The sequence below is a fragment of the Bos javanicus genome, chromosome 8 (assembly GCF_032452875.1).
Source record: "Bos javanicus breed banteng chromosome 8, ARS-OSU_banteng_1.0, whole genome shotgun sequence".
NCBI lineage: Eukaryota > Metazoa > Chordata > Mammalia > Artiodactyla > Bovidae > Bos > Bos javanicus.
In genome coordinates, this window is record NC_083875.1 from 30,373,229 (window position 1) to 30,389,493 (window position 16,265).

The 16,265-nt window shown below is 43.7% G+C and overlaps 1 protein-coding gene across 10 annotated transcripts in view; it reads left to right on the forward strand.

The window, feature by feature from the left end:
* The first annotated feature begins 3,598 nt into the window (after positions 1 to 3,598).
* The window catches only part of NFIB (nuclear factor I B), a 257,521-nt gene continuing 244,854 nt past the window's right edge, over positions 3,599 to 16,265 (forward strand). For 7 of the 10 annotated variants that reach the window (XM_061425269.1, XM_061425272.1, XM_061425273.1 and 4 more), the window contains exons 1-2: positions 3,600 to 4,698; positions 10,737 to 11,268. In XM_061425269.1, the coding sequence (XP_061281253.1) occupies positions 4,669 to 4,698; positions 10,737 to 11,268 (562 nt within the window). In that variant the 5' untranslated portion in view covers positions 3,600 to 4,668. Of the gene's footprint in view, positions 4,699 to 10,240; positions 10,344 to 10,736; positions 11,269 to 16,265 lie in introns of those variants that run through there. The other 3 variants (XM_061425270.1, XM_061425278.1, XM_061425271.1) reach the window with 2 other exon arrangements.

The window sequence follows — 16,265 nt, forward strand, 5'->3', positions numbered from 1 at the left end:
ACCTGAAGAACAGACGCTCCAGCACTTCTTGAAATTAAACTGTCAGAAAAAAGAACTCTTCTTCTCTATAAGATGGCAGGGAATAGGTGATCTAGGGAGGAGGTCTTTAGGGATTCTGAAATATCAGATTTTCCTGTTGCTACAGAAGGTTTTCACTTCTTTCTTCCAGCCAGGTTTTGGGGTGAATGAAATTAGTTTAACTCTTTCAGTGAGTATGAGAGAGAGAAGAAGTTTAGGAGAGGTAAGTACCAGTCTAAAAAGTGTTTCGCCCACTTTGATAGCATCAGATGCTTTTCAGAGATACTTTCAAACCACTCTTAATGCCATGCCACAGAAATGCTGGGTAAAAGGGAAAGTGGCTAAAATACTATATGTACCTACTCACTTCCTCTTTTTTTTTCTCTGCCTGGAGTTTGAAAGAAAGGCGTTTCTGAAACCACAGACAGTGAAGTGTCCTGCTGAGAGAAGTCATGCTCTACCTGTCCCCCCACCCCAGTCCCTCTTTACAAAAGGTTCTCTTAGAGTTCATCTCGAGAAGACTTGCAGTGACCCTGGTATTGGCTGCACAAGAAGCAGAGTTCTGGGTGGGGTGAGGTTGGGGGGATGTCAGCCATTTCACCCATGGTTCCAAGGCCTAAGAAGACAGTCAAAGCCAAATCCACTAAGCACCCCATACTGAGCACCCCATGTCTCTGTTGCTCATTTTTTCCTCCCTTTGAGTTTCCCCCTCCTTTCTTGTTTTCCCTTTTCTTGGAAACAAATCAAAACCCCCACCACCAAGTATCCTCCATGCTCATCCATAAGTGCCCTACAGACAGGGAGAGGTTTGAACCCCTTAGTGATAGGCCTGGGAGGCCCCAGACATCTTTAGGTCTCGGGGGATCTTACCTGGGTCTGTTGCTGCTTCATCACCTCTGGCGCTGCTGTAGCTTTTGTGGGCTCTTCTGTGTTAAGAGTTGTCTTTCATTCTTCTTTTCTAAGCTCGTGAGAAACTTTTGGAGGCGACCTAGTTTGGGTGGCAAAAGGAAAGGGTTTCTGTTGGTAAGGAAAACTAGTAAGGGAGGAGGGGTGGCGATGTCTGCAGACACTTGCCCAGGGCTCAGCACTGGGCCTCTTCTGCCAGGGGACAGCGGCTGGTTCTGGGATCTCTGGCTGAAACGGAGCACTTGCAGGGTGCCAAGATTTCACTGGGGGTGGCGTGGTGAGGAGGGAGGGAAGAAGGGAGGGAGGGAGAGAAAGAGAGATGGGCGCTTGATTTTTAAAGAGACCCCGAAATAATGGCTTCTGTAAGAGTCCAGGCATTCAAAGAGGTGTGTTCAAGGACAGGAGGGCATTCGTGCCAACGGGAATGTCTTTTATGGTAAATTAACCCCGGTCAAATTGAATATTTGTTCAAAGGGAAACTCCAGTAGTTAAAGCTGGTGTTATCAGTAGCGTTTCCACACACCCACCCCCCCAACCCCCAGACCTGGTAAGAGGGTGAGAAAAGGGATGCAGCAGAATGTGCAACACAAAGTGATGTTTCGGGCTTTTTTCTTTTTTTAAATCTAGGATGAGATTGCCTAAACATTTCTGAGAGAAATTAGTATTTATTCGGATTAACCCGTACTCTCACTTCATTTCTTTCATCTATAAAGACTGTCAACTTTATTCTGGCTTTTCAAAAAGAAGAAATGACCCACACAAAGGAAATTAACGTTGTCAGAACCCGGACTAGAGGATTCCGCTCCCAGTGGGGTGTGCCCTAAAGGGTTAACTTTGGGGGATTTTCTAAATTTCCCCGACTTTACCTGTCTTCCCAGAACCAAAGCTCCCCCCTCCACCCCTGGCCTCCTCGACTCCCCCTCCTTCCCCACCGCCTTTCTTCTTTAGGCTCTTGCTTTACGGGGGCTGCAGCTGGTGGACTTGGCAGGCTCGCCTCATTAAGAGCGCTCTTTGAAAACGGACTGTGTTTGAGCATTTCCCTAATGAGGACAGGACGGGGTTAAAAAGTGACCATTTCATGGTTGACTTGAACCTGCCTACTTTTCTTGATGTGTCGTTGTGAAATGCTTGATGTGGATAACTCCCACTCGGTGAAGGAAAAAGTCACTAGTTCCTTCAAGTCCTCTGGTGGTGGTGGCCGGGGGGGCGGGGAGGGGGGGGCGTAAGGAAGGGGTGGGAAGAGCGGAGAGAACGAGATAGGAGAAAGTTGAGGGGAAAAAATCGAGAGGAGGCAAGCGAGAAAAAGAGGAAAGGGGAATCAGAGGAGAACCTCCAAACGGCTCCAGAGCACAGCTGGAAGTGGGGGCGGCCCCGCCCCCGGGCTGGGGCCTTCGAGTCCCCTCCGGGGGCCCCGAGCTAGGTAGACGCGTAGCCCCTGGCACTCACTTTTCCTCTCCCCATTGTCTGCACAGTCTTTGCTTCCACCTCTTCCCCACCCACCCCTGGCCGAAAACCGGAATTTGGGGGGCGGGGTGTGTGTGTGTTTGTATGTGTGTGTGTGTGTGTGTGTGTGTTTGTATATGTGTGTGTGTGTGTGCATATGTGTGTGTGTGTGTGCGCGCGCGCAGAAAGAGTGCGAGGCAAAGCGCCGGCCTCCACATCTCCGAAATCAAGTTCATTCACTCGGGGCCCGCGGCTCGCGGCGGGGTGAGGGCGGGGCCTCGCGCGGGAGCGAGGCGGGAGCGGCGGCCTCTGCAGGACTCCAGAGACACACGCACCCAGCTCGCGCGCGCGCCCGCCCGCCCCGCAGCCCCAGGCGCGTTGCGGCCCCGCCCTGCCTGCACCCCGGCGGCGCGGGAGCCGCTTTCCGCCGGCGCCCCGGGCCCCGGGGAGGGGTGGGGATTGGGAGCGAGCCAGAGGAGTCGCGGGAGGAGGAGGAGGGTGCAGAAGGCGGCGGCGCTGCCCGATCCTCCCGCTCCGAGCGAGGCCACGTGCACCAGGCACCCCCAAGGGAGGGCGGCAAACCGCGGCGAGGCGCGCCGCTTGTGCGGAGCTGCCCCGGGATGCGGGCCCGTGCTTGGGAAAACCCGGCTGGGCCCCGTTCCCACCCGCGCCGGCGTGCCCCAACTATTTAAGTCCAAGTTCGTTCAGCCATACCCCCTCCGTCTCCCCCTCCTCCTTTCAGCCGGCGGAATCGGCGGACCGCGCCCGCCCCGGGTGCGAGAGTCGGCGCCCCAGTCTGGGCCCCGGGGCGGCCTGGGTGTGAGGGAATTTTCCATTCGTTCCTTTCTCGGGCCCAGTTCGGCTCAGGGCTTCTCTCACTCGGAGGTTCCCGCGGCTTAAAGAGTCCGCAGCGAGCACCGAAATACCTTTTTCCAGGGCGGGTTTTCGGGGTGTGTACGTGTTGGGGGAAGGGCGCGGGACTTGCCCAAAGGGCGGAATGATCATTTATTTAAAATTAAAAAAAAAAAGTTGTGGTTCTATTGCAGTGGTATGAGAGCTTTAACAAATGAGTGAGAGAGAGAGAGGGAGAGAAGCAAGAGGAGGAGGAGGAAGGTGGGGGGCGGGGGGTGTGGAGAGGCTGGTGCAAAAGGAATGCGCGTTTGCAGGAGGAGGAGTAAAGCGATGATTGTGTAATTAAATAATAAAACAATCCTTAAGTCTGATTTGGAGAGAGCTCGAGCGGGGTCCAGAGGGTGGAACCGGTGAATTTTTCAACTTCCAAGTTTTGCAACGAAAGAAAGCGAGAGAGGGAGGGGAAAAAAAGAGCCCAGAGCAGAAAGAGAGGAGTTCGGAGCCGAGCGGGAGAGCGGGATTTATCGTTTGGGATTTTTCAGGAGCGCGTTCCGATACCCCCGGGCTCTGGGCAGCCGCGGCAGCAGCAGCAGCCTCCTCGCTCGGCCGGGTCAGACGCGGGGCGAGGCGGGCGGCGGGCGGGCAGCCGGGCGTGGAGGAGTCGGCGCGGGCGGCGGCGGCTGCAGCCGGGGACCGCGCGCCGCGAACCTCTTCCGCCCGGGAGACCTGCGCTCGCGCCCCCTCCCTCACCCCGGCCTCTGCCGGCTCCCCCACCCACCCCGCCCCCACCCCGGCCCTCTCCCGCGCGCGCCCCGCCACCCGCGCGCACTCGCTCACGCTCCCCCCTCGCGCACACACATGGTCGGCTCGCGGCAAAGTTTCGCCTGCGATCGCCACTCCGGGATCCTGCCGCAGTGCTTGGGGCTGTAACCTTGAACTTTCCCAGCGCGGTGACACATTCTCCTCGCTCTCCCTCCCGCCCTCTCTCCTGCGCCCCCCTCCCCGCCTTTTTTAAAAAAGCATTTCACCACCAACCACCACCCCAATCCGACCCACACCGAACCTTCGCTCACCCCCTAGCCCCCAACAACAACAACAACAACAACAACTGCAAACAGAAAACAAATCCCCAAACCCAGGCGAAAAGCAGCCAGCACCGGCGGCGGCGGCGGCGGCCTCGGCGAGCACGGCCAGCGCGCTCGGACTGCAGGAGGGTTAAAAGTGTAGATTGGATTTCACCCCGGGAAATCTAGCACGCCGAGTGAACTTGAATCTTTGGCTATTTAAGGAGGACTGGGTTTGTTGTGAAGTTGCGGTGATCCAGCGCAGAGCCCTGTCCTGATTGATCGCATCGCGGGGCTCAGATGACTGTAAAATGAATAGATGAAATTCTTGCTTCTCGAAGATTTTCTTGGGCATCTCCGGGAAAGTGCGTTTTAAGGCGAAGTCATGATGTATTCTCCCATCTGTCTCACTCAGGTACATGTCTCAGTCGCTCTCTCGAGCTTTCTCTCTAGCCCGAAATGCCTTTGTTTTGTTGCTCTCGTCCGCGGACAACTATTGGTTTTAGTTAACCTCCGCACACCCCGGTAACCCAGCAGAAGAAGTGGTCCGGAGTTGCGGCGGGGTTTGCAGGGCGGCACCAGAGCCGGCGAGCGGCCCCTAGCTCACAATCACCATGTGCGTCCAGCCCGGCACCCTGGGCACGGAGAGCGGGTGCCCGCGTGCTGCCAGGGCGGCTGGGCCGGGCGAGGCCGCCAGGGATGGGCAGGGCCCGGGCCCGCGAGAGCTAGCCCGCGTGCGGCCCCTGGAGTGCTTGCTGCGCCCCTGCCCAGGGTGCCTGCTGCCTCTTTTGGTTGCTTGCGCGCTGAGGTGGACTCCGGCTTTAGAGAAGCTTTGGGGGGCGGAGGGGGGGGACTGAGCCTTAATAAACAAGCAGTGAACTTGGGCGAAGGAACTCCAGTAGGAGTCCTTGTGGGTGCCTCTGGACTCCGCTGCAGGCAGTGGGCGGGAGACGAAGCGAGTCGAAGATTGTGGTCCGGGGACCATTCCTTTGCTTAATTTGGGGATCTGAAACTCTAGTCCATCGCGATCCGCACTTTGAGGTTTCCAGTGACCATGCCACAAAGGCGATCTAGACGTGGACTCGAGTTAGTTGGCTGGGATGAAAGTTAAAGGACTTTTAAAACATGTTCATTTTGTGGAGACCTGTTCATTTGACGATATTGGGGCGTAGGTTAGAAAGTAATGCTGGAAAAGTAAGGTCGTTTTCAAAAATTCACTTTGAAAATTGTCCTAAGATTTCAGGTACAGTGTTATGAAATAAAATACTGGCTTTATACTTTTACAAGAACACAATTTATATAATTTTAAATCGGTTGGTCAAATGGAAAAGTGGAGAGACCGAACAGACATACCTGGGGGCGGCTTTCATCGCTACCCGGCTAACTAAGCAACTGACGAACTAACTAACTATCTTAGCCTAGAGTTGTTATTTGAAGCAGTGTTTTAAACCTCTAAAGGTGTGGGAGAGTTGACTGCAGCTTTTAGGAGGCTATGTCACGATTAGTAATTGATAACCATTTTCTTTGACATTGGCTTAAAAACTATAAACAGTTTAAGAAGTGTCCCCTAGTCTTAGGTGTGTTACAAGTTTTAAAAAATCCAGTATCATGATGATGCATTTTTGTAATGGACAAATGATTAAGATTTCAATTGTATGACAATTAGAAGCCATTGTGATTCAAAAGGACTGAGGCATTCATAAATTGTGAATGAAGATGAAAACAATGATAAGGCTTATTCAGTGATTGGATACAGTCCTGTAGCTTTTTGGCTGACACATTTTTTATTGTTTATATTTTGTTTGGCATCTGAGTGTGATTAACTTAGATATGGCTATTTTCAGCAAGTAAACGTGCACTTTAATTTAACAAAACTGGAAAAAATGAGTTGCTGACCTATTTGTATTTTTAAGGCTGTGAGTAATGGCCAATAAATATGGTGATGAAACTGTTTCAGGTATAACGAATTGACTTCAGTTGCAAAAGTTACCTTTCATATTACCCATCAGCAGGATTTTTTCCTTTTTCTGGTAAACCACATCCATTTGATACTATTTTTACATTATTGAAGCATAGTTCAAATAAAACAAATTGAGGTAAGCTTTTCACGTGCAAAGTGCTGCACTACTTGCTCTCACCTGTAAATGATTGTTTTTCTATATTGGTTCATATTTCCAGCATCGACTTTTCAGAAACATTGCTAGCAATTACATTGCATTTTTGGTTTCCTCTAGATATGAATCGAAAAGTCACTAGCTTTATCTAAATTTGTGTAAGTTAAAAATAATATTGTAGCATGGTGACATATGGAATATTAGGAGCATGTACAGTATAGTCATTCAACTGTCCCATTAGTATTCAAGGATACATACTTAGCAACACTAATTCATGTTGACTGATATTCTCTACTGTTTTAATAATGTAAATCTAGGTTGACATATTGAAACTGTTTTGGGGATTTAAGGCCTAGACTAGAAGAAAAAATTTTAGCTTTAGAATTCTCCCTTTAATATCTGTGTGACTTTATAGTGTAAGGTGTTGCAGAAGTAATATTAACAATGCTACTTTGATATCAGACCAATAGTTTAGTTTTGTATTACAGGAACTTAATAGCTGTAGCAAAACATTTTTTAGGATTATGTAAATACAAAATAGAGAAACATTCTTATTTGATTGAAAACTTTGCAAAGTGCTTCCGTTGTTGCAATAAGATATCTAGGCTTTAGAAAGAAGTTTCAAAAGAGGCTATAGTTGATATTTATCAAAGTGTTATTCAAAATTATCAGTACATGGATATAAATCTGTATTTTTACATCAGTATAAATCAGATGTAAAAAGAAAATTAAGCATCAATAGGATTTTGTATTTGCTTTTGCTAAAAATAATGTAAACCCTTAATAATGTAACTTTCACTTGGAATGATTGTATTGAATTTTTTTTCTTTCACTATTTTTCAGGTTCTGAAGGTACATTTATAAAAATGGTTTATTGTTAAATAGCAGTGCTCCAAGAACATCTAGTATTTACTCTTCTACCTCTATATTGGTCTAATTTTCCATCCCTTTCATGGAGACCACTGTTCTGTGAAGAAAAATAAATATTTCCAGTGGAATTAGGACTATTTACTTTTATATTTGAAATTTGTAACTAGGTTGTTTATTTTATCAGTTTAGTTTAATAAAGGAAGTTTGAAAAGAGAAAGAATTGCTGAATGCCAATGTGTTTTAATAAAAATTCTGTAAGAGTAAGGTGGCCTATTACCTTAGCATAGACATTAGATGTTAGCTTACTTAAATGCTTTGCTTTCTTAAAAAAATAATTTTCATAGTTGTTTATAGTGTTATTGTGATAACCTATTAATTAGGACATTTGAATACTTTAATCATTTTTTTGATGAAGATAAGTTACTATGCTTCATATAGATGCCATTCAAAATCACTACAGATGTATTACAACTCAGCATTAGAAAACAGTCATACTTGGGAGATGGTACTTTAGTCATGTTAATACAAAAATACATGTGACTTATTGAAAAACTCTACTTACCATTTTTTGAGGATATCTTCATGTCAGAAGTAAGTGTTTTATTTAAAAGGAATTTGCATAATAGTAAAGCCCTGAAAGATATTTGTAAGGCGAATGTGGACTCAGAAAGTTTGCTGCTTCTATTTATCAAAAGAAAAAAACTATGTTTTAAAACATTACTTGGCAGCATTGGCAACAAGCTAAAGGCAACCTTAAACAAAGTAGTGTTTTGTTTTGTGCGCATCAGCTAAGAAATTCCAAATTTAAGCCCTCGGTGTTGCATTTTGATTGTTTAAAATAAGTTGTTAAAATTTTGAAATCTATTACATGATAGATGATTAGAAACTCAAACAAATGTAATCAAAGTTATATTTGAAGTCTTTATAAGAGAATGAAATGTTACTGAACATAGTACTTAAGGATAAAAGTACTTGAGAGTTACCACATTGCTTAATATTTGTTAAAATAATACTGCATTTTTAAATAAAATAATACTGCAAGGGTAAAGTGAGTGAGACAAAGCTCTTCCCACCCGCATGTACTCTTTACAATTTCAAGGTTTAGTTTGTGAGTATATATATGTAGGTTTTTAAGTCATATTAATAAATCATAGGAGAAGTTAGATTATAGGAAGTGAGTTCCCAAAGCATGAGTCCACATTTCCTCGAGCAGGGTTTCCTCTTGCATATATTTCTAAGGGAGATAAACAAAGTTTTTGTAGTTACAGTGAACGCTGAAAGCATGGCATCAGAAAGTGTATGGAGATAGGGAGGTCTTATCATGGGCTGTGGTTGCTGTGAGCAGGGCTGCCTTCCCACACAAAGAACAGATTGTGGTTTAACTCTTTCCATGGCCTAGTTTAATGTGCTCGCATAGTAACTGAATTGTTCAAGTCTCTGCTGGAAACTACTGATCGGTTTAATGATTTCCTCTATGGCATTTGGTTATGCCTCATGCTGTGATGTAATCATCCACATTCTGTATTGTTATAAAATTTTGATTTAGGCTGATCCTGCTCTCGGAACATTTCACGGCAATACGTTAAAACACTTGAAAATTGCATTATCGATCGGATGGGATGTATAACTCTTCCGGATCCGAACGATAGACTGTGGACGTGCCGCAATCTTTAACACTGAAACTGAATATGATCTTGAAAATGAATTCGTAACTCTATGGGAGTTTGGGGGCATCTTCTTTGTTAGAGAGTCATTCATGGTACTTTCATCATTTTTACCTGATGGAATTCATCAGACTGCTGATTAGATAGAATTTATTCCATATAGTTCAAGGTGACCAGTACTAGGCTGTCAATTCTAACTTGGGATATAAGTAGTTAGATAAAGTTATTTTGCGGTTGAGGTGACGATACAGTGACCAGAAAAGTGGCCGTAGTGGAAGTTCTCATTTGTTTCAGATCTGGCCTCACTGCCCACTTACAGTGTGCACGCCCTGGATGTTAAGCTCTTTCTCGGAACAGTAATAGGCCTGAGCTTAGGAGACAGGTTTTACCTATGGCAGGAAGTAATGAAACACTGACTGCTTTGGGAAGTAGCTTGAAATAACTGTAGGTGCAGATTATCTGCCACTCCTAGCTGCCTCTCTGCCTTATAAAAGGCTTAGATGAAACAGGCAGGAAAGACGCAGGAGCCTAAGGTAAACCACTTTATTCACTAGAACGGATCTCTCCACGTGCAGATTCACAAGCCCATGCAAATGTGCACCCACAGCCCTGTCCGGGAATTCAGATGTGTAGCAAATGAATTGTATTGATTCCACAAAGGCAGGGAGTGACCAGCGGTGCACTCCTGGTGTCACCCTGCCACCGCATGCAGAGACACAAAGAATGTAAAGTTGGTGCCAAGTTGCCATTTTTCATTGTTCACCTCAGATTGATTTTTAAGGGTTTTAGAATAATTGCCATACTCATGTGATCGGTTAACAAATTAACTGACTCAGTGGGGCTTCAGATTCTATAGGAAGAGCTGCTGGAAGAACATCCGAGTCAATTCTGTTTTCAACTTTAGAAACTTTTATTTAAAAATGCAAGAGTGTGTCTGTGGATCTGTGAGAGAGTAAGAGCGTGCATGCGTGTATTTTTATGTGTGTGTGTGTATGGGTGTGTGTGTGTTGGGGGCTAGTGTTGCTGGTGGAGGGAGGGAATGTGCTGCTCCAAGTATGGAAACCTTCTGTTCAGGACACCGATACGACAAGCTGTGTCCTTGCCCACTTTCCCTCACCGTATACCAGTTTCTCTAGTTACCACTCCTGGAATGGTGCTGTTTCAGTGTTGGAATGTTGGACGTTTGATAAGAAAATGGATCAAGTTTAATGGCGCATGCTCTTTGTGCCACCAGCAGCCTCTTGCTGAGAGCATGCTCCAAAAGCGGGAACTGTGTGGCATTACACTGAGCATCTATATGCTTTGTGTTTCTGTGCCACAGAGAAGAGAAATGAACTGTGCCATCGCTCCTGCCTTCTGAACAGCTCTGCTCCGATTAAAAAAAAAAAACTCACTGTGTTCTTTGTAAAATGGTACTGCTTAGTGTTAGTTGGTCAAGTGAATATTTAAATATTGAATTAGGTGCCAAGCACCTTGGTTGCTTACATTTTAAAGAATATAGGATGCATGGTGGGAATGAGGGGGATGGGGCCAGAGTGGAAATACAAACATGAATCTTTATTCTTTTTTTTTTTTTTTTTTAGGAGGGAGAATCAACCTGTGAGTCTTGGTGGAAAAGGGGCAGCTTGGCATACTTTATTTTCTTCTGGTCCTGCTATTTTGATAATTTTAAATAAGAAAAGAATGTTATTTTTATGTGTAACTTTTGGTACTGAATTGGGAATGGGTTGTGGTCTGATGGTTTGGAGCCTTTAACAAACTAAACTGACCGTGTATGTCTTGTTTTCCCCCCTCATCTTCCACAGGATGAATTTCACCCATTCATCGAGGCACTACTTCCACACGTCCGTGCAATCGCCTATACTTGGTTCAACCTGCAGGCTCGGAAACGCAAGTACTTTAAAAAGCACGAGAAGCGAATGTCAAAGGATGAAGAAAGAGCAGTCAAAGATGAGCTTCTCAGCGAAAAGCCTGAAATCAAACAGAAGTGGGCATCCAGGCTCCTGGCCAAACTGCGCAAAGATATCCGCCAGGAGTACCGAGAGGACTTTGTGCTCACCGTGACTGGCAAGAAGCACCCGTGCTGTGTCTTATCCAATCCTGACCAGAAGGGTAAGATTAGGAGAATCGACTGCCTGCGACAGGCAGACAAAGTCTGGCGTCTGGATCTAGTCATGGTGATCCTGTTCAAAGGCATCCCCTTGGAAAGTACCGATGGAGAGCGGCTCATGAAATCCCCACATTGCACAAACCCAGCACTTTGTGTCCAGCCACATCATATCACAGTATCAGTTAAGGAGCTTGATTTGTTTTTGGCATACTACGTGCAGGAGCAAGGTAGGAGCAGATTGTTCTTTCTTCTAGCCCGGCACACATTGCCCGCAGACCCCACGCGCAGAGCACCTGGCTTGGGTTAGATGGTCCTGGAGGCCCCTAGGTCTCTTGTTCACCTGATCTGGGGAGAGTGGCATGCCCCTGTTCTCCACTCGCTTGTCCTCTGCCATGTGTAAGCCATGGAAATACACATGGAACTTTCCTACCTGGATAGGCATGGATATTTAAAGACCACAAAGAGATGCGTTTTCAAATGTCTTTGAAATAATACACTTTTTCAAAAACACAGACTAATCTGAAAACTACAGTTGATTACACTTCGCTCTTTGTCCTCGGCTACATTCTTTGCGTCTAGTCATCTTTTGCCAGTTTGAAAATGTAGCTTGATTTGTGAATAGTCAAACTGTTCTTTAACAGTCTTTGTATTAGCTTCCTAATTAACGAGGTAGATGAACTTTGTTCACGAATCCAGTGCTACTGCACTGAAAAGTAGAATGAACATTTCCTATTACAGAATGCTTAAGATAGCCAGTATCAGAAAGTATATCTTACGTAGACTTAGATTTATTTAATTTAAATATTTCTATCAACACCTACTTTTGATTGTGTAATATTCGCTGTAGATTAAACGGATTATAGGTCTTGTTTAAATAATTTATGTTCTCATATTCTCCCAGAGTGATTTGGGAACACTTAATACTGTCCGTTTACTTGAATGTAAATTCATGAAACTTACCAAGGAGAGAAGTCGCAGCTCTCCTTAGAGAACAAAAACAGAAAGTAGACTGGTTACGCTGGTTTAAAATAAATCTCAAAAAGAATGCAGAAACCGCATACCATACCTATTTAAAAAAAAATCCTTGATAAAGAGAGTGGGGTGAATGTTGCCTGAATAATTTAAAAATAGGTGATGTTTTTTGCTGAGTGTTTTCTGGATTCATGAAATATGTTTATTATTTTTATTTTTCTTAATATATTTTCTTTAAGGAGGTGAGAATTTCTTTACTTTAAATAAATTTATCGATATGTATTGATGTGCTTGTATTAGCAACAGTCCATAGTAAAATATTAAAAAAAAAAAACCTGCTGAAAGTGGACTGTAGTTTAATCTACCGTAGTTGGTGGGTCATTTCTTAACTTGGCCAGATGGTAGGGAAAGTGGCCTGCAGATAGCCAGGTGGCAGATGGTTATCTGATGTTTGTTATGTAAGTGTGGGATATAGTCAATGGTATGAACTTCATCATCCCGAAATATAAAATATCAGAATTACTCTTTTGACTAAGAAATCTAGGTATTACCATGTGTTTTTTTTTTTCTTTACATTTCCTTGGCAGAGTTTTAGAGATATGCTTAAAAGTTATCTAAACATTTCTAGCTTGATTTTAAATAATGGTGCTTGAGATCATACATTTGGAAATATTCTTTTTTTAAATAAAAGATTGCATATACTATTTCTATATGTTTAAAAGTTAAAGTTGAAGTAATGACGGTTTGGGGAAAAATGTATTTTTTCCCTGTGTGTCCTAAAATAAAAACTCATTAGCACATGACACTTAATTTGATTGACAGCTGTCTAGGAGGTGACATTATAAGGTGGGCCGTATATATGTGTTGGATTGACTGTAAATGTGTTGTAACTCTGTCATGAAAGTCAAGACTGGAAGTAAAGTTTTAGAAAGTGGGTTATGTAACTTTTTAGTGCAGGGAGAGAAGATTTGCAAGCACTTCACTGCTGCTTGCATTTTAACTTGCTTGAAGGCTATTCCTTGAGGTGTGCACACATGTACATTCACTCCTGGGGCAGGCAGCCAACTGTCTTAGTTGATGAACTGACAATAAAGAACATATCCTTTGGATTTGGGAAGATAGATTGAAGAAAGAAAAATGCATAAATGCCTTCTACATTGCACCATCGGTCATGATAGTCATAAAGTTTTAAGCAACTCTTGGAGACCACATTTTCAGATAAAAAATTCATTTTCTTGTTGTTTTGAGTCTCGTTTTGAAAAACCTTTCATTATCTTACACTGAGCACCTAATTTATATCTTCTGTTACTTGTGAATGCATCATATCTTTAATATCTGATGGCGCTTTCTTTGAAAAAGTCACATCAAGATGCTTTTGTGTTTTCCCTTTTTCAAAATTTTTTCTTTGGTCAAATGTAGGTTAATTACGTATTTTTGCAGTGCAGTTGGTTGAAGAGGGCATTTTAAAAGACTAATCTGTAGTCAATCAGAGAGCTGCATATCTCCCATTGTGACTTTTTACTTCTCCTCTAAGTGCATGAAAACCCACTTAAGTCTATTTTATTAATCAGGTAAAGAAGTATAAAGAAAAACGCAAGAGAAGATTCAGGAAAGAAAAATGTAATGTTTGCAAAAGAACGAGCAACAGAATTACCTTTCCCCCCTTTTTTCTTTCTTTCCCCACTTCTAAACGACTGGGAGGAAAACATGAGAAAGAACAGAGGGAATGCCAAAGATGGTTGCCACTGGCACCAGGATTGGCATCGGACCCTCTTTGTTTAGCTCAGGATGCCTGTGATTTGTTAGTTGGCATCCGCATTGCAGTGTGGAGTGATGTTACAATATATTGACAATTTCCAGATCTAGAAATGTCAATAGTCCTCTTGGTTATTTATACAAGATCACAAACTGCATATCTTCTGGAGAATGAAATAAAGACCAGCAAATAATAAAGTTCATTGTTGACCAACTTCCTATGCTTTTTCCCTCTTTCTCTTTTGGTTCAACCCACACTTTTATTTATTTTTTTTTTCATGCCCAGCAGCTTCAGCCTCATCTTTTTTTTTTGAAATGTGGAAAGAGTTACTAGAGCTTTGACACAAGCTATAGTGCTACATCTGCATCTGATACAATTTTGGGGAGAATGTATGCATTTTGAAATCATTTCTGATATATAGTTCATTAGACTTTTGCATCCCATGGCCGCAAGGCAGGATTTCCTTTAGAGCGAAATCTCTTTGTTATTCAGCCTCTCCTGTGCCTAGAGTCTGGTTGACCGCAATTTAGTCCATTTTTCTATTCCTCTATGTTTAGGAAAGAGTCATATTCAATATAGTCATTTATTAAATGATGCTACCCTCACTTTACCTAAAATACACACATCATGTGGGAGTCCCTGCATTTAAATCCATAAAATCATTTGACGGTATTGATTCAGAGGGCTGCGCTTCGGCTGTTTCGTTGCTACAAGAACCGCCATTTTGTTTGTGAAGTGCCAGGCGAGGGGGAAAAAAAAGGCAGACACTGTGCTGGATGCCAATAACGGTTGCCAGTGGCACCGAGGTTGGCATCAGACCCTCTTTGTCTAGTTGCTGAATGCCTTTGATTCGTTGGTTGGCATCCGCATTGCAGTGGGCACACTGGAAAGTTTTTGACAATCCCTGAATGAAAGCTGCTTGCTTGTTTGCTGCAGCAAACCTTAGCTGATAGAAAACCCTTCCTTTTATTTTTATTTTTTTAGGTTTCCTTTTTTTCTTTTTAAGATGATGGCAGATGAAAGGAAAAAAACAGCTCTAAAGTGCCCTCTATTTTTCCCGAGATATTAAAGATGTCCAATGATTCTTGGGCAGGTGGTACCTATTCCCCATATTGTCTTTGTTATTGCCTTCTTGAAAGCAAAGCAAAAAGGAAAAAAGAACCAGGCAGGCCTTGCACAGGACACCTTCTCGGGACAGAAGTGTGCTGTAGGGTGCCTGGTGTGCTCTGGGAAGGGTGTGGAGGGCTAGCTGGCTGCAGTGACATGGAATGCACTTGCCAGGACTGACTGAGGCTTTCAGTCACATCACTGCTTATTTCTTAGGCAATTTCTAGCTCCTTCAGTTTCTACACTTCCAAATTGTATAGTAAGCCATTGAGAGGACGTTTTTTTTTTTTTTTTCCTAGTTAGTAATGTGTAACAGTGTAAATGCTACCAAAAAAAAAAAAAAAAAAATAGAGAACCTTCATGAGGAAACATGACACCAGGAAGACCAAAAAAAAGGCCGAAATTATTTTGGTTGAAGTTTCCTGGATAGTTTGCATGAACATTGGTTTCCAGTTAACCATTGTTATCTCATTAATTAATAAGAAGGATTAGCAGGCTGCACAGAAGGAAGTCTGGCCTGTGCAAGCCTTGAGTGGCCAGTCTGTGTCCTGTCTGAAGGGGAAAAAGGCAGGGTGGGGTGAGCTAGGTGGGCTGGGCTTTCTCTGAGGGAAGAGCTTTGGAGAAAGAGAGAGGTCATAACACACTAAGAAGTTTCCAGATCTCAAGAGAGAGTAACTGTTGTCATGAATTTACCAGATTCGAGTTTCAACTCAGCCTGACTGATTTTTGAACTGTACTTTGCACTCCTGTTAAACATGTTTTGGAGTGCTAGAGAGAGGCCCAGAACCTTATGGCTCTCATGAGAGAAGAGTTTCCGTTTTAGCCTGGTGGAATCCTTAAAATTGTGGATGGCAACTTCTGTTGTTTTATTGGTAAATGATATGATAATCAACGTACATTTTGAAGTTGTGAAAAAATGTGACTTGTTTACAGGGGGAGTTGTAATCATTATTATTGTGTTTGAAATAGAATCCTTCCGGGTTGTCACATATTATTAGAGAGGAAGCTAATGCTAACAATTGTCTTCCTCAGTTACTGACTTTTAGAATTCTTTGGGGTAACAATTATTATTTTTTTCATGAAAAGCTTAAGTAGATAATTGTTTGCAAGTTGACAGCATATTTTACCATTTTAATAAATTTCGCTTCATTTGCAGATATTTCCCATTATAGGGAAAATGAAGCTTTCATAATTTGTTAACATGAGGCTGCTCTCCAGGATGATTTGGTGTGCTTACATTGTGAAATGCTCAGAAAGCATGACATTTGTATGCATGTTTGATTTAGGGGAACCCTGTTAAGTTTTCCCATCTAGCATCCTGTCCTTGACTGAACTCATGAACTCTGTGCACATTTGTTTGCATTCTGGCTCTCGCACAATTCGCCAGAT